The 20,157-nt window shown below is 45.7% G+C and overlaps 3 protein-coding genes across 4 annotated transcripts in view; 1 reads left to right on the top strand and 2 right to left on the bottom strand.

The window, feature by feature from the left end:
- SEC31B (SEC31 homolog B, COPII coat complex component) overlaps window positions 1–2,502 on the bottom strand; it is a 35,113-nt gene extending 32,611 nt beyond the window's left edge. The window contains exon 1 of one of the 2 annotated variants that reach the window (XM_083865980.1): window positions 2,443–2,502. The gene's annotated coding sequence lies outside the window, so the exon portion shown is untranslated. Of the gene's footprint in view, window positions 1–2,150; window positions 2,170–2,442 lie in introns of those variants that run through there. The other variant, XM_083865982.1, reaches the window with a different exon arrangement.
- A 2,039-nt stretch (window positions 2,503–4,541) lies between these two features.
- Window positions 4,542–8,162, bottom strand: NDUFB8 (NADH:ubiquinone oxidoreductase subunit B8). The gene is made up of 5 exons (XM_083867039.1): window positions 8,144–8,162; window positions 7,875–8,001; window positions 7,157–7,256; window positions 5,503–5,658; window positions 4,542–4,767 (listed from the first exon to the last, which is right to left on the bottom strand). Exons 2-5 carry the CDS (start codon window positions 7,991–7,993, stop codon window positions 4,675–4,677), a joined length of 468 nt encoding a protein of 155 aa, XP_083723165.1. The 5' UTR covers window positions 7,994–8,001; window positions 8,144–8,162; the 3' UTR covers window positions 4,542–4,674.
- A 2,124-nt stretch (window positions 8,163–10,286) lies between these two features.
- HIF1AN (hypoxia inducible factor 1 subunit alpha inhibitor) lies at window positions 10,287–19,909 on the top strand. Its single transcript, XM_083866575.1, has 8 exons — window positions 10,287–10,570; window positions 11,515–11,765; window positions 13,029–13,177; window positions 14,864–15,009; window positions 15,484–15,590; window positions 16,004–16,067; window positions 16,295–16,405; window positions 17,512–19,909. The coding sequence occupies exons 1-8, from the start codon at window positions 10,331–10,333 to the stop codon at window positions 17,554–17,556; spliced, it is 1,113 nt and encodes a 370-aa protein (XP_083722701.1). The 5' UTR covers window positions 10,287–10,330; the 3' UTR covers window positions 17,557–19,909.
- The last annotated feature ends 248 nt before the right edge of the window (window positions 19,910–20,157 follow it).

The following is a 20,157-nucleotide window of genomic DNA, read 5'->3' as shown; positions in this document are numbered from 1 at the left end:
GTGCTCCTTACAACTCCCTTTCTTGCTTCTTTCTCCTCTAGTTACAATCTATCAGTTGTAGGAGCTGGCTACACTCTCAGGCCTCACTCCTTCTTGGCTTTTGATAGGACAATTTCCCTGTGAACATTAATAGACAATGGCCAACAGATCTCTTCCCTACAGGAAATTAACTGGTAAGGAATCAGTGAAAAGTGCAACTATCTCAAACTTAGTTGAGTAAATGGTACAAGCTTCCCCTCCTCTACCTCTGTGCTTCACTGACTGCATGGCTGAAATAATTTACATTTAATGCACAAATAAAGATAAGCTGCAAAAATTGTGTGGAACAGAATTGATCAACTGTTTGGCTTTTCTTGTCAACAGAGCGTTTTACATAAGAAAGTCAATTACTGCATCATTACTGTTCTCTTTTCACAAACTTAAGTCAGGACAGAATGTGAAGGTAAAGTGTCTTGGTCATGGTAACCCACCCAAATGGAGGAAAGCAAACAACACTCCATTTAGAGTGGCTCAATGTCAACAGAACAACTGTAGAAGTGCTGGATCATAGGTATTGAACAGGTTCACTGTGTCCCTGGCCCTAAAGGCAAACCAGCAGCGGTTCCAACAGACTTGAGAAGGCCCGCAGAGGATGCATAAGAAGTTAAAAGATCACAGTATCAACTCTCTCTTAAAAACGTCCAAGCAGTTCAGCTCCACTGCAGCTGAGGATCTGCAGATACAGCAGCATCTCCTTCTGAAGTCAGTGAACTCTGAGTTTGAAAGGGGAAAAAAAAAATGCCTGATTTGAATCTTAATTTTAGAGAACTGATCCTTCCATACAGCATGTATATCTGAATCCAAGAGAGGACTCATAATCCTCAAAGAAGGAAAAAGCCCTTCTTTAGCAAACTCTTCTGGCTGCCTGAGAAAAATTTTCAAGTATGAAACTCTTCCACAACAGAATTTCTAGGGAGAGGTTGCCACCTGCTGTCATCTCTCAAAATAGCACCTAAGACTTCCGAGAAAAAGCTCATGCTTTTCTCAGGACCTCTAATTAATTAATCATTACAATTCCTTACCCTTCTTCTACAGACATCCATCTGATTACAGATCTAATATACTAATGAAACTCATCCCCAAAGGGAGTGGACAGAAGCAGCAATTCCCCACAGTTTCCCCAGACATGTCTTCCTGCACAGACCTTAAAGGGCAACAATGCCTGCAAAGCAAACCCTGACAGGTCAGAGCACACCTCACCACTGAGAAATAGAGAGCAGCTAAACAGTGAAAATTCCCGAATTATACCATGCAAACAATGCTGTTGGAGGCAAAAATTCCTCACCTTTGCTAACCTGAAATACTTACAGCTCTACAGTACATTATAATAAGACTATGGTTGTTGTATGAGCAACTGACCCTCAAAGCTGTCATAATAATTACCCCTGATAGCACTTTAATGAGGCCTCTCTCTTACACCACCCAAATACCGCCAATCAGAAATCCCCTCCCACTGACTTTCCCAGTCCTCCTCCTGCCACTGGATATCCAACCATTCCTCTCTGAACAGTTCCTACTGAAACTGGACTTGAGCACTGCACACAAAGGATCTGACAGGCTGACCTCCCCACACACAGCGAAAAGTGAAACTTGGACAGAACAAAAAGATTTGTCCAAGGTCACCGGGGTGACAAACAGACACCCTAAGACCTGAAAAACATCTCCCAGCCACGACACAATGGTTATAAAAACTGTCCCTACAGCTCCCACATTTTTGTGTTGATTTAAAACCTCTGTACTGCCCCTTCCACTTGCACTTTTCTGACATTCTTCCTCTGCAGCTCCCCAACACCCCAGAGCCAGGCTGTGCGAGTATGTGCTTATTATAAACCCCGATTACAGAGGGCAGAGAGACACTCGGCTAATCTCAGCTAATCACTGGTGTGTGCAAGGTGGGGCTGGTGCAGGGCAGGGCTCAGCACATTCCTCCATGACAGCTCCAGTGGTATATAAAGAAACTTCTTGCGCTCCGCGGAGTTTGGGAAGCTGTTGCCCACCGCACAGCGCTGCTCGGACGGCAGCGCACACACGCCTCGAGTGTGCTCGTCTGCACAATAGCATTACCCCTGGGACGGTGAAAAAGAGCAAAGGTCTGGGAGGAAAGCAGTGACCTCGGACAGCGGGTGTCAGAAGGCTCTGGGCTACGCCAGAGGCCTCTCCGCGGCCCAGCTCACACAGCCGAGGCCCCCCGGCCGCTCCCCGCCCGGCCCGGCGGAGGAGAGACGGGAGAGACGAGCCGAGGCTCCGGGGCAAGGACGGGGCCACGGGACCGGCGAGCGGAGTCTCGAAAGCGGGACGGGCCGGGCAGCACGGCAGCCCCGGGCTGGGGTACAGCCTGGCTCGGTGCCCGAGGGGCGCGGGGCCGGGCCGGGCCGGGCCGGGAGGGGAGCGGGCGGCCCTTACCGGCTGGCGGCCGTGCCTCCCGCGCCGCTCGCTCCCGCAGCCCGGCCCGGCGCTCCGACGGTGGCCGCGGGGAGCCCCGAGCGCCGCCCGCCCCGCCCCGCCGCGCCGCGCCTGCGCGGGGCCGGCCCCGGAACCCGCCCCACTGTCCCGCCGGGCCCGGCGCTCCGGGCAGATTCACCCGGGTTAACCCGCCTGGACCGGCCCCGGCCACCGGGCACGCACGGTTCACGCCAAGGACACCGCTGCTGGAGCCTGGACTTTAACTCAGCTAAAAATTTAATGGATCCTGAGGGCGTGCAGAAGGGAATGTATTTTTCTAGAAGTATTTTAATTGCCAGGAAAAAGTATGCAGAAGGACCCAGGAATTATTCCCTTATATCTCTCCTGCTTTAATAAAAAAATATGTTACAGGCCCCATTTTTTAGGATTTCTGAGCCGTATCTGCCCAACCCATTATGCCTTCCCCATGATGAAAACCATAATTAAGTTACCATTTAGAACAAACTGGGATTGGAAGTCCCCAGAGTGGGCAGCAGCACTGGAAGGCTGCAGAATGGGCTGGATGGGCCAAGCCCTGCCTCAATGCAAGTGCTACACTATCACACACAGCAAGGCAGGGCTCCTATTACTGCTCTGGCCACCTTCATTGTACTTGACGACTCTTACAACTCTCATAACATTGTATATAGTGCTCTCATGTAAGTGCTGTGGAATGGCAATTCTCGACTCCCCAGGGAGTGTTTTATCCTGCAAAACAGTATTCAGTCTTAAGGTCGCCATAGCTCAAAAATCCCAGAACCAAAACCAAAACAACCCCCACAAAACAAAACAAACCCAACAAAAAACCACCCCCAAACCACTTAAAAACCCTTCTGGGATAAAACATCATTGACTATAATTTTAAAACAAGCATTTCTGTAACAAGAAGAGAAGGTGACAGCTTACAAAAGCTGTGAGGAATGTTGGTTGTTCAGCATCTCCAAAGGCGTTAGTTTCATTTACATCTAAATACTTCTATGTCCTACCATTCAATCCCATAATTCCCTTTAATATATATCCTTATAAAAACCCCTACACAAAAACCAAGGTAACAGTCCCTTTAGAGTTTGGGGATTAAAATCTGTACAGATGGAGAAACCATGAATCACTGTCTTTATATACCTGCTTCTCTTAAAACACAAAGCTACAAGCTGTGATGGGGTGCTGAGTGCAGAGCACAGCATCCAGTTTATAGGAAGCACTGAAAGTGGCCCAAGCTTTCAGCTTTCTGTGATCACCTTCTCCTTGAGAGAAGATTCCCTGCAAATCAGTACTAAGGGTACAGTCTCCTCCAGCAAGAAGAGGAAAAAACCCTTATGTTAGAGTGGAGCTGGATAAATTTAGGAGCTTAATTTAACTGTATGTATAATTTTCCCAAGCAAACTGTTGCTGAAGCTATAGGAGGTCCAAGACAAGTGGCTTGCAGCAAAACAGGCAGATTTCATGGGTCAAGTGTAACTCCAGGCCAGGTGGAAGAACTCGGGCCATAAAGGAACAATTATGGGCACCTATGCACTTGGATCAAAGCAGATCTGGCCAGAGCTGAACTTGCTCATTTAGCCTTTTCATACCACTGCTATCCACACAGCTCTGCTGCCAGCTTCAAGCTGCACACTGCAAGGCTCTGTGCCCCACAAGTGCTTCCTACTGGTTGTGCAAACTTCACTTGAAAGGGCACCTAGACATGGAAGAGATCAAAGTCAGCTCCCAGTAAGGGCAGACACAGTACAAGACTCCCAAGGACTGGCACTTGCCAATCTGTTTCTGCCTGCCATTTTACAGTACACAGTGACACTCCAGTTAAACTCCCAGCAGCTTTAAATGCCTTGGTTACAGGCAGATACTACATTAAGTACCTTGGTTACAGGCAGATACTACCTGCATAAGCAGGCACAGGTGAGGAATGTTTGTGCACAAGACACATAAATAACCAGCAGTCCTAGGGCTGCACTCATAATTTTGCCCCACAGATATTATCCCACTTAGAAAAATGGCAAAGCTCACTCCATTTCATTAGCTATAATTCAGCCTTGTCAAACCAACAGAAGACAACCAGCACAGTAGGTGTCATTGATATATTTCACTGCAGTTAGCAGCTGAACATTGAAGAACAAGTGTTAACATATGCCAGTGAACACTAGAGAAGATTCCTTCCCCAGCAGAACTGATGGAAACGTAGCACTTGAACAACTTTCAAATCTCATAGTGTATCACCGTTGGTGGCTTTTTATTGGGGTCTCCTCCTTTCTCCAGATACAGGTCATTGAAGGGATATTGCTTCGGTCCCTACAAGAAGAGACAGAGAGTGCAAATTCACCACATTCACCAAGCAAATTAAGGGGCAAGCAGAAAATGTCTCATCCCATCCCACCTCCACCCAAACGAAGGCTTGTAATTTATGACCTAAATTTTTATTTCTTAAGTGCTTCGGCTACAGTATTAGAATATGAGGAAAGTAAATTCAGAAATAGGGGCTTCCTTGCATAAATGATTGTTTTTAACAGAAACATCAAAGTGGTCTTGCTTTTAGTATTAACAGTTCATCTCACAGCATGAGGATAATATATTGCAAAAGCTGCTTTTGTATTCAGACATACTTTTCAAGAGTACATTCCTCAAATGAGATATAATTAATGGTATTATAATAATTAATGGTATAATAATGATTCATGAGATATAATTAAAAACACAGGGCAAGAGTTAATCTCACTTGAGTATATGCACACACAGGGAAGGAAAGTAGCTGGACCAAAGATGGGATACTGTAAGAAGCATAGTTTAAATCAGTTCCCTGTGAACAGGGACTGCTCACTATGGAGCAGCATCTGTGAGCTGAGCCAGGCCAGTCAAGAGAACAGCTCAGGCTAGATGAGGCCACAGGACATCCCTTGGCCCATCCACTGCCAGCAGCAGTTTTGCATCCACACCCATCGCTCACCTTCAGCAAAACCACTCTTATGGGCATTGGCAAGGACAAGAAATACAGCTCCCTTTCCTCCCTTCCCCTTAGGTTTCACTCACCACAGGCCTGTAGGAGGGGTAGATTGCTCCAAGACCGAAACAGATTAACATTGTGCTCAAAAAGATGAGGAAGTGTTTGCTCATAATGTGCCAGGGAACAACGGTGGGGGATGTATCAGCCCGGTTCCGAATGTACATGTCAAAGTCCCAGTGCATCTGAAAAACAAAGGAAAACAATTGCACGTTTACCAACAGTGGTCAGCTGTTTTACTCATTGTTTTACAGCATTCACAAAACTGCTTCAGAAGCTGCTTCATCTCCACCTCCAATGTAGAAATAAAGCCACAGAGGAGGTACATGGTTTACCTACAGTCACAACAAATTGTTGCTTACAGTAAAACTGAAAAGACTCTACATTTCATCCTATGCTTATACCACACAACATGCTTAAATACAGGATAGCAGCTGGTTTGATTTCTATTCATAATCATTCCACCTCAGCTTTGTTCCCCAGGACCATTGGAAAGGCATGGTATAACTTGGAACCCTCATTAATGGAAGCTCAGTCACATACCCAAACAAAGAAGCAACTACCTGACCCTTGTAGCTGGTCCCTCAAAACAGGGAGACGACCTGCTGCCGTTACTCCACAACAAGAGCAAGGCTGGTAGCGAGCTAATGCCCTGAAGTATAAATAGGAAAGTCTCAAGCATGTTCTGCCTATAGCTTCTTTTCACATTAAAAATGTAGAGAACTTATTAATTTGCAGCTCAAGTCCTACTTCCAGGTTCCCAGCTCTAGCTCCCCCAGAGCCATTTCCTATCAATCCCAGAGCCAGAATGAGCAGAAATGGAAGCTGCCTAAAGAGAGACATCTGCTGACACCTGGAATACATCAGTATATCCATCTTTGTTCCTGATTGCCAACACCATGTGCAAGGGCTTGTACACAAACCTTCCTGCAGCAAGCACTACAACAAAGCAGAACCAACATGGGGTTTTTTCATATGCTTTTTTAGTCATTACAACGTGCACCTTGCTGTGGTACACATGCTGAAATGCTCTGACATGATTTTGCTATGATATATTAAGCACACATACTTAGATGAACTCTTGCTTTTAGTAAAGAGATCATAAGTCAATTACCAAGCTCAGTAACTGCAGATTGCAGTTATTCACTAACAGAAAAGCTACTCCTGAAAGGAATTTGAGGAGCTTAGATTTTCAAAGTTAACACAGATGTGACTATTCACATTAAATTAAGGACATGTGGCAAACATCCTTTAGAGAGAAGATGCTTTTTTGTAGTCTACCTCAAAAAAGCCCTGGAGTAACAAAGCAACAGTAGCTACTTCCATTGCACTATAAAGACTTTACTCAAATGGTGGCTTCATTGCTAAACAATTCTGAACCAGGATCTCATACTGAGTCTGATCAGGCAAATAAAATTATTCCTGCAGGGAAAGTTAAGTTTATAAAGTCTCCCTTCTCATATGTAATAAGTTAACTGTCCTCAGCACTTTCACAGTATTTACCCAGAGGGCCATAGCCTAACTTTGCCTTGAACTGTCCCTGCTTGCACAGGCAACACACACCTGCACTGGTGAAGAAATTACACAAAGGATTCAAGAGAAAGCAGTAACAAGAAGCACATGTTAGAATTTAGTAACAGGAACACTGGTGAGCAGCTTGAGAAGTGGCACTGGTGTTCCTACCGGCTCTCCCCAGTTGTGCCTCATGTCTGGCTGGTCCCACTGGTACCAGGGGTCTCTCTCGTACTGAGACTTATTAGGGAGCATGGGATAGTCTCCATACCTATGAGAGACAAAACAAAAAACATAAAGAAATTGGTACAAGTTTAGATATAGTTTGTAAGAGACAGTATAAGACAGGCCTAAGGAAATAAAAATGAATAATACTTTGTTTTTATGGCTTTTATGCATACACATTTTTGAAATGCATTAAAACAACTAGCACAACAACAATTACCTCGATACCAATCACCATAACAAATGGCATTCCCCAAACTAGCCCTATTGGGCTCTACCAGATGAAAGAAAACTCAAGTTTAACTAAAATATGGAACACTAGTTATCTTGGCACATATTGAAATATTCTCCAACATTTTAACATCTCCTGAAACCTTTATTCCCAACATTCACATGCTGTTGAAGCCTTGCAGTACAGCAACATATGAAATCTCTCAAGTTTCTCTCATGAAGTCTCTTGTGTTTTATTCACGCAGGCCTCTAGCTCATTCAGCTCGTTCCTATTTTAAAACACTGAAGTGTGTTCAAAGCTCTAGGCCCACAGTACAGCAAAGCCAGGCATTCACCAGGGACTGAGAGCCTACAGCATCCCCGCGCAAGGAGATGTGCCAGGAGCTGCTCCGGCCCGCTGCCGGCTGCGGAACAACGGCACCACCCAGCTCACCCGAGCCCGTCGTCGGGGTAGGGCTGATAGTCCTCCACCCGCATGTTGTACTTCTTCGCAGCGGCTGCCCGCTCCTCCGGAGTCCGCGGGTACGGCCCGGGCAGCATGTCCTGGGTCATCTCCGAGGCTGTGGGGGAGCAACCCGGCAGAGTGAGCGCGGCCGGCCCGGGGAGGTCGCGCCGCCCTCCCGCCCTGACCCCGCAAACACCGGCCCGCCGCCCCAGACAGCCCCGCTGGCCCCTCGCTCCAGCCTCCGCCTCCCCGCTCACCCGCCCGCGCTCCCGAAGGGGCGGCCAAGGCGGCCCGGGCCGCCCTGAGCCCGGCGACCGCCCGGGGCCAGAGGACACCGCGGAGAGCGCCCGCCGCCATTGCCCCCAGCGCGCAGGCGCGGCCGCCGGAGGAGAGGAGCAGCGGGGCGGGGGCGGGGCCAGAGTAAGGGGCGGGGCTGGGGGGGCGCGAGGCTGGGGGGGGGGGGGGCTAGAGAGGGGGCGGGGCTAGAGAGGGGCGGGGCCGGAATTAATGACCCGCTGGTTTGTGACACTGACGCACTGAGGTTAATGGATGGAAAAAGGCATCGGTGCGGTGTCTTCGATCTGCCCGTCATCGTCTGAAGCGGCGCAGTGGGAATTTATCTCCGGAGCCTCCTGCGGAGCAGCCGGGTCGATGCCCAATGGGATCGATACCGTGCCCGGTGGCGTCATGCAAATCGCCTTCTTTGTATCAGTATCAATATTGTTATTCGATACCCAAATGTAATCGTCTTATCTCCATGGAGCTATGGGGAAGGTGGACAGCAGAAATGGCGTGTTAATTTAGCGATGTGATTCTTCAAATGTAAGCAATGTATTATTGTAAATAAAATCAATATGAGCATTAAAGGGTTTTGCAGTTTACTTCATTATGTAAACTGTGTGGTAGTTGAACTCATTTTCCTTCAGTTATTCACATCAGCCATAATGGGTAATGTCTCTATAACGATTTACATTATAAACCTTTGCAGCTCAAAAACTATCACAGACAATTTGTCATTAAAGCCATTCCTTCTAATAACAACATTAATTCTAAACCTAATAATTGAATGAAGATAGTGATGAACCACAAAAATATATCTGAGATACGGCATGCTTGAGATGGGGGTTTTGTCACAGATAAAGAACAGGGTCCTTTCACTTATCCCAAAGAAAGGCCTATTGATGCTTTTTTAGGGCTGGTGTCTTAATTCAGCCAACTCCCTCGCAAACGAGTGTGCAGTGAAGTTACTCAGATATTTAATAAAGTTATTAACTCAGAGCCCAACCTGACAGTGCAGATGCTGCTGCTGTTTTCCATGGAGCAGCATTTGGCGCCTGTCCCACCTCTGTGTGGGGACAGCAGTGTGGGGACAGCACGGGCAGTGGGGACCTTGGTTCCCATTGACCTGGGCTCAGGCCTCACTGCAGACTTGGGTTGTGGTCAGCTACTTCTTACATCAGCACTTCACCACTGGGTACTTATTTTCTGAATTATGATTGAGTTTTCCACAGCTGTGTTTCAAGTTTCCTAAGCACCCAAATATATTTGCAAATACACTGTAAAAAAACCCTCTGCACAGCAGAAATGCTATAGATTTAAAAAGTGCGAGGGCATTCTTTTTCCTAGAAACTAATTATATTAAATTTTTGAGGGACAAAGGGAAATTCCATTATTCTCATGAAGGCAAAGCTCTGCACAGGCAGAACAAATCCCAGATACTGTGAGACGAAAACCACTGAGTGCCAGAGACAAAAATTTTCTCCAGAACTGATGCCTAATGCGGGATGCACTCTCGGGAAACAGAGATCATCATTCTTGCCGCTCGCAGATTAAAAGCCAAACGCAGACTTTGTCTCACATAATCAACATACAATAATAAAAAAAAAAAAATTCAACAGCTCCGCTTCAGTCACACAGTTCATGAAAGCTTGTTAAAACGATGTAGTCGCCATCATCACAGCATCACAGGCTGGGTATTAGGGGTTTTGTTTGTTTGTTTTGGTTTTTTTTTAGCAAGTATTAATTAATTAATTAATAAGAGCATTTCCCGCGGGCAGAGCGAGGCAGCGCCCAGTGCTGTTCCCATAAGGACAGTGGCAATGCCCGAGGGCAGCGCTGGGCCCGCCCGGCCGCCCCTGAGGGAAGGGAAGGAGGAGCTGCCGGCTGAAGGCTGGCGGGCGGCACGGCCCGGCGGGGAGGCTGCAGAGACCACCCGGTCTGTTTCCCTGGCCTGCGCTCCCAGGAGTGTCCCGGAGCCTCGGGAAGGCACGAAGGGTAGCGGAGCCCCCTGCCGCCTCCATCCGCGGGGGCGCTGCCGCGGCCGCCGCCGCTCTCTCCCTCCCTCTCCATGGTGCTCCGCCTTCGCCCTCCGTTTCCGGCGTTGCCATGGGTGCGCAGCTTCCGCTTCCGGCTCCCTCCGTACGGGTTCTCCGCTGGAGGCGGCGATGGCGGCGGCCTCGTCCTCCTCCTCCTCGTCTTCTTCTTCTTCCTCCTCCTCCTCTTCCTCCTGCTCCTCCTCGGCGGCGGCCGCGGGCTGCCGGGAGGGCCCGGCGGTGGCGGCGGCGGCGGCGGCGGCAGGGCCCGGCTGGAACGAATCCCAGTTCCGCCGCTACTCCTTCGAGACGCGGCCCATCCCGCGGCTCAGCCACAGCGACCCCCGCGCCGAGGAGCTCATCGAGAACGAGGTGAGGGCGATCCCTGGCGCAGTCACCTCCTCATCCCGGCCCTGCCCGTCCGGGGAACCGCGCGGGCTCCGCTGTAGCCGCTGTCCCGCCCCTCTCTGTTGTTGTGGACAGTTTTCTTCGGTGCCACAGTGTTGAGTTGTGAAAATCGCTGGAAACGTTTGCTTTAAGCCTTTTGTTGTCGGGATGGAAGTTGTGGGAACGTTGTGTAAAACCCTGGGCACGTACTGATTGTTTTTTCAGTGCGAGCGACCACAGATGTAAAGGCTCCTTTGCAGTGGTGGCTCTTGTGTTGGTTCTATATCAGCTCAGTCTCATTTTGGTAGTTGGGTCTTTTAAGGAAAGTTTCCAAGAAGGGAAGATTTGTATGCACAGGTTGGCAACACAGCACTGCCTTGGTTAGGGTACTTACTGCTAGTAGATGAGGAGATAGGCAATATCCTTTCTTTTGTAATGGTTCTCTCTTTTTTTGCTGTAGAAGGCATGGTCAGTTTTTTGCTGGCTGGTTATTTGCAGTCCTCTGAAAAAAGAGATGAGTTCTGTTTCTGGATTCAGAGGGATCTTTTTGCTGGCACTGACACCTTCACAGCTCAGGCTGGAAGTGACCAGCAGGATCTCCTGTGTCTCCTGGCTACGTGGCAGGACCAAGCAGGCCCACAAGTGTTGCCAGCTGGTGTTTGTCTAACCTCGCTGATAGAGATTGGCTCAGTAGACAGTGCCACCTGTCCCGTTGCTACAGGAGCTTACTGTAACCCCAGGCCACCACTTTCTTAAAACTTCCTGTCATGTCTTGCCTGGTTTTCTCCCCAGAACAAGGTATATGATTACTTCAAATGCTTTTTTCCAGTTTCCATTTTGAAAGGGAGTTTTTGTGGGTTCAATAATGAACGTGTTCATTCTTAAGTTCAAGAGGTCTTTGAATCAATAAACTTCCTGTTTCTCTCCAGGAGCCAGTGGTGCTGACAGACACGAATCTGGTTTATCCTGCTCTGAAATGGGACCTGGACTACCTCCAGGAAAACATTGGCAATGGGGACTTCTCAGTGTATAGTGCCAGCACACACAAGTTTTTGTACTATGATGAGAAGAAAATGGCCAATTTTAAGAACTTCAAACCCAAGTCAAGTAGGGAAGAAATGAAGTTTGCCGAGTTTGTGGACAAGCTCAAAGAAATACAACAAAAAGGGGGTCCTGAGAGGTAAGTGATATGTGGCATGTGGAGGTTTCTCTGTTTCTTCAGACCTAAGTAGGTGCTAGGTTTCTCTTCAGTGGGTGTTGATGATTAATGTGTCTTGAACTTTTTGGAATTTTTGTTTGTTTCTTTTTAATAATCCTGCTTTTCCTGCAGGGCTTCTAGTTGACAGCAGCCTTGTTACCTTATGGGAAGAGTCATACCAAACAAACTGTTCACACTGGCTGTGGGAACTTATTTATTTTTTTCCTCCTCTGTGGTGAGGCAAGGTTTGTATAGAGAAAGAATGAAGCTTCACTTTTTTTTGGCACACTGTGGTATTGGTAGAGAAGCTTGTTGTCTGATGAAGAGCTCCAGGCTGTGGCATTCAGGCTTTCCCACAGAATCCCAAGGCAGCTGGAGCTAGCCCTCTTTGGGAAACATGAGGCCAGGCTGTGCACATGCTGTGTGCTGGTGGGGATGGCCTGTGCCACTAACAGAGCTGTAAGTTACTGAGAGGAGCTTCCAGTGGACACGGAATATAACTGTCAGCAGCTGCACTTAAACCCTTGGTATTTTCAGTCACAGTCCTCTAGAAGGATTTACAGATGCTTAATTGTCTTAATTGGAAGCAACACTGTACCCATTCCCACTTGTCATCTGTGCATTTCTCTTTTTTCTCAGCTTTGGGTGTGCTTTTTCCAAGAGAGAATGCAATCCTTGCTCTTAAAAATGCATTTTCTTCCAGCACTGCAGAGAGCAGTCTGTAATACTGTGATTGTTGGTACAGATGTTTGATTCCTCTGATCCCCTATGTCTAAGTGTAAACATGGCTTTAAGTAACTTGATACTGAAATGTGCAGGCTCTCCTGAGCCCCCTTTTCCCTTCATGCAGTTCTGCTAGAAGAGGGTAACTTGTATTGCAGGTGAATTAGAGGAGTGGCATTCATCTGGGGATTAGACATGAACATATTTGATAATGGCCAATCTGCTTAGAGTTTCCTCCTCCTGCCCTGCAAGGGGGTTGTTCTTCCTTAAATTTATGGTTTTCCCTTGTAATTGTTCAAACTGAACCGAGATCTGTTCTCTTCTGTACTGGGAAACCTTACAGCAAAGTGTGGGGACTTTTTGAAACTGTTTCCTTCCACAGGTGTTGAAGCCATATAATGACAGAACAAAATCTCTAGGAAGTACTTCTCTGTTTTGAAATCTTTCTGAAGAGACAGAGTGTGTTTGTGTTCATGACAAAGCTTAATACTTGATTTCTGCTTTCTCTCTTGGACAATTCAGGCTATATCTACAGCAAACACTGAATGACACAGTTGGAAGGAAGATTGTGGTGGATTTCCTTGGCTTCAACTGGAACTGGATTAACAAGCAGCAAGGGAAACGTGGCTGGGGTCAACTGACTTCTAACTTGCTTCTTATTGGCATGGAAGGTAAATATCTTCCTCACATTGGAGGAGAAAGGGAGAAGATTGCATCAGCAGTTCTGATTTCAGTTCCAGAAGGTCTTTCAAATGGATTTCCCCCTAGTTTCTGTGTATTCCTTCAGAGGAGGTAGTTTAAAGCTTTGCATTGGTAGGAGACTCTTGTCACACCTTAACTTGGATTATAAAGAGGAAACAAAGAAAGGAATAGTTTGTATTTTGCCAGAGATGTCCTCTGAATTCCTGAATGCAATGTGCTCATGGAACGGCTCTGTGTGATGCTGGTGGGACTGTGTTTCTAGTAACTACTTATCATATCCTGGGATCTGTTTACTGTCTGCATTCTTCAGGCACTGCAGATTTAAAAAGCTCAAAGCCTGCAGATTCAAAAAGCAGAAAGGTTTGCAAGTCGAACAGTGTTAGATTTCTGGGCTTTTCTGAGTATGCCCAATGTCTGCCCAGGAGGAAATCTGATTATTTTGTAAAGCCTTTTTTTCTTATTTGAGCTAGTGCACTGTGAGGAGGAATTCTCTTTTGATTAAGACCATTTTTTTTTCTGGAAAGGCTAGAGGACAGTGGGAAACTTGAAGATGGGTACATTCTAAAAGTATCTGGAGAGAATAGAATTCCAAATCCATGCAGAGCCTGACTTAGGCACAGGTGCCTTAAAAGACAGAGGTACCACTAGGCTGTTGACAAGGAGAACATTCTTTTAGAAAGTAATCTTAATAACTGGGCAAGAAATGTACACAGTTCTGTGAAGTGGGAGTGCCTATAGTCAATGTGGCCAACATATCCAGTTATAATTGTTCAATTATACAATTTGGATGGTTTTTTCCCCTTTGCACCAAGTCACACTCAACCTACAGCAGTTTATCTTTGACACTTGTTTTACTAGCTGAGAGAACATAATATAAAATCAGTGGACCAACATTTCCTTACAGGCCATATCATCACTAAAATCCTATTAACAGGTGATGCACAAGAACCAAGGAATTGTCTTGAACCAGGATGTGCTAGAAAAAGGAATGTCTTTAGAGCAGCATGTCATCTTATGATCTATTTAATGAAGTTACAGGGTTAACTGTTACCTTAATTCTTGCAGGGCAAGAGAGTAATACCTAAATTTTCAAGCAAACAGCCTGAAAAACAGTTGTGAGGGGTACAAAACACTCCACTGTATTTTAAGATTTAATTAAATTTAAGATCTAGGGGCAAGAGTCAAGCACTGTTAGTCAGATTTGAGCGGGTGCTATTGGGAGCTCCAGTGACAGGGATTGTTTACTTGTTTTCTTGCAAAACTTCTATGACTTTTTTTCAAATTCGACCATTGAACTCTTTTTCTCTAGACTAATAATCTTTGACAGTCTGTTCCACAATGTGTCATTTAAACAAAATGTTTTATGAAAAAGCTTCCATCAACATTCAGCATCTGCTGTTCATTGAAACAAGCTGGAAATCCTAATCCTGTAGAGCATAAGTTGCTGAGTATGGATTTGGAATGGAAATGAGGTGGAGTAGCAACTGCTCAATAAAGGCTGACTGATAGAATGCTCAGTTTGTAACATTGCCATTTTCCTTGTCTAGTTTCTGAATATGTGGGCGTATATTTTCTGTCTTTAGCAGGGAATAGAACTTGCTTCTTTTTCATATCTGTACATGAAAGTGTCTTAATTATCTTTTCTCTTTGTGTAGGGAATGTGACACCAGCTCATTATGACGAGCAACAGAACTTCTTTGCTCAGATTAAGGGTTACAAGAGGTGTATCCTGTTTCCTCCTGATCAGTTTGAATGCCTCTACCCTTATCCTGTGCACCATCCATGTGACAGACAGAGCCAGGTGAGAGTAGCAGATCTGTTCTCTGCTCCATTCCAGAAATGGGCATTTGTAAAGATGCTGGGTGGGAAGAAGCTGCACTGGAGTTAAGGCTGCAAAACACTTGCTGAGCTTTTGCGAAACCTCTGTTCAGATTTGTTAAATGGGGAATACATTGGTGGAAGAACAGTGATTTTCTGTTTGTGTCTGGTCCTGACTCACAAGTGCTAGGGCCCTAAAAACCTTTTTGCTGATAGCACCATGGGGTTGCAATTGCTGCCTTCTCTGTTCTGTTCCATTGATCCCTTGGTCAAACACAGATTTGCTGACAGACAAATTGGAGGGTACTGCAGGACCTCACAATGAAGTTAAGATACAAATGGGAATGTAAAAGGCATGTAGGGAAGACCAGGATGATTTATTTGACACTGAGAGCCAATAATGAGAACTGTCATTGCAGGAAGTTCTCTTGAATTTCTTAATGTTTTCTTCTATTAGGTGGACTTTGACAATCCTGACTATGAGAAGTTTCCAAACTTCCGGAATGTAGTTGGCTATGAGACAGTGGTGGGTCCTGGGGATGTGCTGTACATACCCATGTACTGGTAAGAAGGATGGTGGGACCACACTGTGATAAAAAACAGGGGTTTAAAATGTTTTCTACTTAGTCTTGGGTTGGCTCTTAAGAGTATTTTGTTTTTTACTTCTCCAGCAACTGTGATATTTTCTGTGATATCTTGGGCCAGTATGCTTCTGATTCCTGTCTGTTGGATGGGAATAGTAATTCTCTCTGACACCACATTAATTGTACATGTACTCACACTAACATGTGTGAGAAAAGCATCTATATGTAAATAAGGAGAGCTTTCCAGAAGTTTTGAGGTCTTGATGCAGGAGCTATAGGGCAAGGCTTGTCTAGTGCTATCTGAACTCATCATCCAAGGAATTTCACTATAAGCTGCAGCAATAGTTTCTTTTTTTTTTTTTTTTTTTTTTTTTTTATGTGATTTCCATGCAGGTGGCACCACATTGAGTCTCTCCTGAATGGGGGGATTACCATCACTGTGAACTTCTGGTACAAGGTGAGTACAAGTGCAGCTTGGATAGCTCCATCCCAGAGGATTTTTTCAGGTAGAGATGTATTGGCACACACTCTCAATCTGAGAACTTTGTGGCACCAAGTCCTTTGCTTCTGGAAGATACTTTTTCCTCTTCAGAGTTGTGTGTGTGAAGAACTGGGTGACTGGGGGAAGGTGGAATAAGCTGCCAATACAGGAAGCATGCAAATGAGCTCTTTTTGATATTTCAGGGTGCCCCAACCCCAAAGAGAATTGAGTATCCATTAAAAGCTCATCAGAAAGTGGCAATAATGAGGAACATTGAGAAGATGTTAGGAGAAGCCTTAGGAAATCCACAAGAGGTATGGAAAAGAACCATCACTGCTGTTGAAGTCATTAAGGGATAATGCAAAACTTGAGATGACAGCTACTTGGGTCTTCTAGGTACCACAGTGAGGGTGGCAGAAAGCAGGATTGCTCTTTTGCTAGTTCTTCCCGCAGTCTTCAGAATGTCATTTGTTTACAAAAAGGCAAGCTCTTTAAAATTATAATTCTGGAAAGGACAACTACAAACAATGATGTAGCTGTTCTTGTATTTAGGAAAAAAATGTACTTTGGGCACTTCCAGGAAAGTGTTGCTCCCAAACACTCCTTAGCCTTCTGTGCAGCAATGATACCCATTATTTGAAAAAAAAAGAAACTGTTTAACCTGTTGAATCCAAGTCTCTTAAATAACAGAAATCTCCTCTATTGAGTCATGTGCTTCATCTTTAATATGTGTCTCGCTCATCTCTGAATTTGTTGCAATCTTTATCATCTGGAATATTAAACAAACCCCCTGAGGTACTAAGTCTAAAAAGACTGAGGTACTAAGAGTATGCCTTTGAAGATCTGATCATCTGAAAGTGGAAATGCAGGTCAAGGACAGAAATGTTTTCATGGTCCATAATCCTTACCACTGTGCAGAAACTCCTCTTTAGCCTTTCTCCTGAGATTATTTTACTGCCATAGCATTCTGAACTTCCCTACGTGATCAGGCAGTGCTGAGATGAGGGAGTGGTCTTGACTGAAAAAAAACTTTAGCAAAATCATCAGTTGTAGCCCCTCTTCTTACTGACCCCAGGGACCAGAGAGGATTCAATGAATGAGAATGTTCCTTCTCTGCCCTGAAAAACAACCCATGGTGACTATTGACTCCCTTTAAGAGCATCTACTTGAAAATCACAGCTGTTGGGTGGGAAGTGAAAATGTTTCAACATGTTTCTACTCTGTTTTGGTGTCACCTGAAGTCAGGTGTTGACAGAGAACCCTGCAGTTTTGGTAGGGTATTTTAAGAATGTGTTTTTCTAGAAAATAGTCTGAAAGTGATTGGGTATATCTTGGGCTCTGTGATGCAGAGGGAACAGGTTCTGTACTGCCATTTCTGTGTAACTATCCTGGCTAATGACCTGTTTTTTGCTTTGAACAGGTGGGTCCCTTGTTGAACATGATGATTAAGGGCCGGTATGACTAATGCCCAGTGCACCGGCTGATGTTGGAGCTGCTTTGTTCACAAGCAATGGAAGATACTGAGCGCTAGAATTGCACGCAGCACTTAACAGACTGATGGGTTTCCTGGCCTGTCCTGGCCCCACTACAATAAAGGGGCTACTGGAACTGCAAAACCATTAGTACCCTATTCATCCTCCACTCTCATCTAATTGAACCTCCCAAGAAAGAGTCTGCACTTATTGGAAGCTGGATTCATGCTCACTAACTTGTTTATTTTCTTCCCTCTGCCCTGTTTGCCACAACAAGGAGCATGGCTTCTGGCACTCGGATGTGTTACACCAGGATTTTCAGGCATATGAAGAAGAGCTTGGAGGATAACCAGGAGCAATATTGTTTCCTCAGCCTCATGGGGTTTGGACCTCCTGGCTGTGTTTGTGTGTTGGTGCCAGCAGTGGATATAAGCTGGGAAATGTTAAATTTCACAGTCCTCTGTTGTTAGAGGATCTCTCCCTGCTCAACTCTGGCACCTTTTTGTAGTAATGGAAATGAACATGTGAGATGGCCTGTGTGTGTTGAGCAACTGGACAAATGATTTGGTTACTTCAACCTAAGACATCTACGCTTTGGATGTAGTACAGGGTAGAGATCAGAATGAATTTATCTAGTGCGTGAGCACTAAATCCTCTGCTCTCCAAATAACATCTGTCTTGTATGAACCTAGATAAACCTCCTTTCTGACAGCTTTTTCTGGGGAGTGAAGGCTTCTCTCCTGCTCTTCTGAAAGCTGCAGTATGGTTAAAAGGGGATGTAGCATTATGAAGGGAGATGCATAAATTCCAGGGCACTCTCCAAGTCTTGAATGATTAAGCCACGTTTTTAAATTAAATTTCCAAGGGATGCTGAGCTTAACTGTCAAAACACAGTGTCAGATAGGTACGGAGCCTCACATCTCCCCACCAGGGGTGCTGGCTCCTCAGACTAACGCAGGAAAGTGCCCTTTTTACCGAAACTGCAAGAACTCAAGCGTGTGTGGCTGCGCGCAGGTGCGCGTTTGTGTGATTTTGTGTGGCTCCTGTCTATCAGTTAAATCCATGCCAGTGTGTGGTTCTCTTCCTTGTACAGTCATGTGAAGGAGTTCAGGGCTTTTTGTTTAAATGTGATTAAGTTTATCTTGATCCTTTTTGTGTTCCGGGACTTGACATGGCAGACTGGGAAGTGACAACCTCTGTTTGAGTCCTCAGTAATCACTCTGAAAAATAACTTGGCTTTCCTCCTTCTCCTCTTCCATGCAGAAGCCTTAGGGTTATGCTTCCATGCAGAAGCCTCAGGTGGAAGCTGGCTTTTTATTCCCTGAGGTGTGCTGCACTGCTGTCTCTGGTTTGGGGGGTAGTGCAAAGGTCTTGTATTTTTGATGCGGTTGTAATGGGTTCCAAGAGGCAGAGGTGGGAGAAGCTGTTTTATAGCCCACATATCTCATCCCAGAAAGTGTAGGATTTGTTTTGTTGAGACTTCCCAGTGTTTTCCCTGTTGTGCTGGGCTTGTTCTGATGTGGGTTCTGATAAAAGTGTAACATGCTATTTGATAAGTGCTCCATCTTTGGTCTTAGGTCCCATCTCTTGCTGGGACAGCTCATGCACCACTTGTAGTGGGCTTGTCTTTCACAAAAGTGAAAGCAGGAGGTCCTGAGGCAAGTTTTCTGGCTGCTTTACCAGTCAGAATAAATGAAGTTTAATTGGCAGCTACAGGGTCCTTGTTCAAGAAATACGTGTCACTGAGTAGTCTGACTGCCCCGTGGCAGACTCTCCAGAGCTATGGTTAGATCCAGACGAAGGTCACTCAGCTGGATTCTTATCAATGCACAGCCTTTGGACAACTGGGGAAGAAGCTTCTGACTGGCCAAAAGCAAGGCCTTCCCAGGAATCATGGGCACATGCCCTTTATTGAAAGATGCTCAAATTAAATCCCATTTCTGTGCTATTTATTCAGCACATGGTAGTCTTCAGTACTGCTTGTTAGACACCATCAACTCTTGAAGCTCAGGGTGGGAGATCATATCCCATGTGGAGAGAGAATGGTACTTAGAGAACTTTTAGGATCCTTTTTTTTTTTTTTTTCTTTTATTTGCCAAAGGTCTAACTTTTAAAGTGTCTGAACAGGTTTTGCTGCACTTGACTTTGTGAAAGCTCATTTACAATGCACTGATGGACTGACTCCCCCCCTTCCCTTTTCACCTTGTGCTTTCAATGCCCCTTGCCATGGTATTGGGAAGCTGTGTGTTCTCTGCTAGGGGTGTGTGTGCAGGGGGTGGGGTGTGACAAACACATGGTACCTTCTGAAGTGTAGTTCTTAAATACAACCAATGTTGATCAACAGAATGGTGTGGCTTTTATTTTGTGAGTGGCTGTGAGGACATGTGTGTATAAAGCTCCTTTCAGTCTGACAGCTCCACTTGTGTTCTTCTCTGGTGAAGGCTGTTGGTCTCCAGAACTGCCTTCAAAACAGCAATACCAGTTGCATTATTATGTGTCTTCACAACTTTCTCCATACTATTTCCAAAAGCTTGAAAGGAAGGCTGGGAATAAGGTGGTGTCCTTGTACCCTGCCAACAAGAAGTGTTGGTGGG

This window comes from Zosterops lateralis (assembly GCF_965231275.1).
Source record: "Zosterops lateralis genome assembly, chromosome: 8".
Taxonomy (NCBI): Eukaryota; Metazoa; Chordata; class Aves; order Passeriformes; family Zosteropidae; genus Zosterops; species Zosterops lateralis.
Note: the sequence above shows the minus strand (reverse complement) of the source record. Positions and strands in the feature narration are given on the sequence as shown.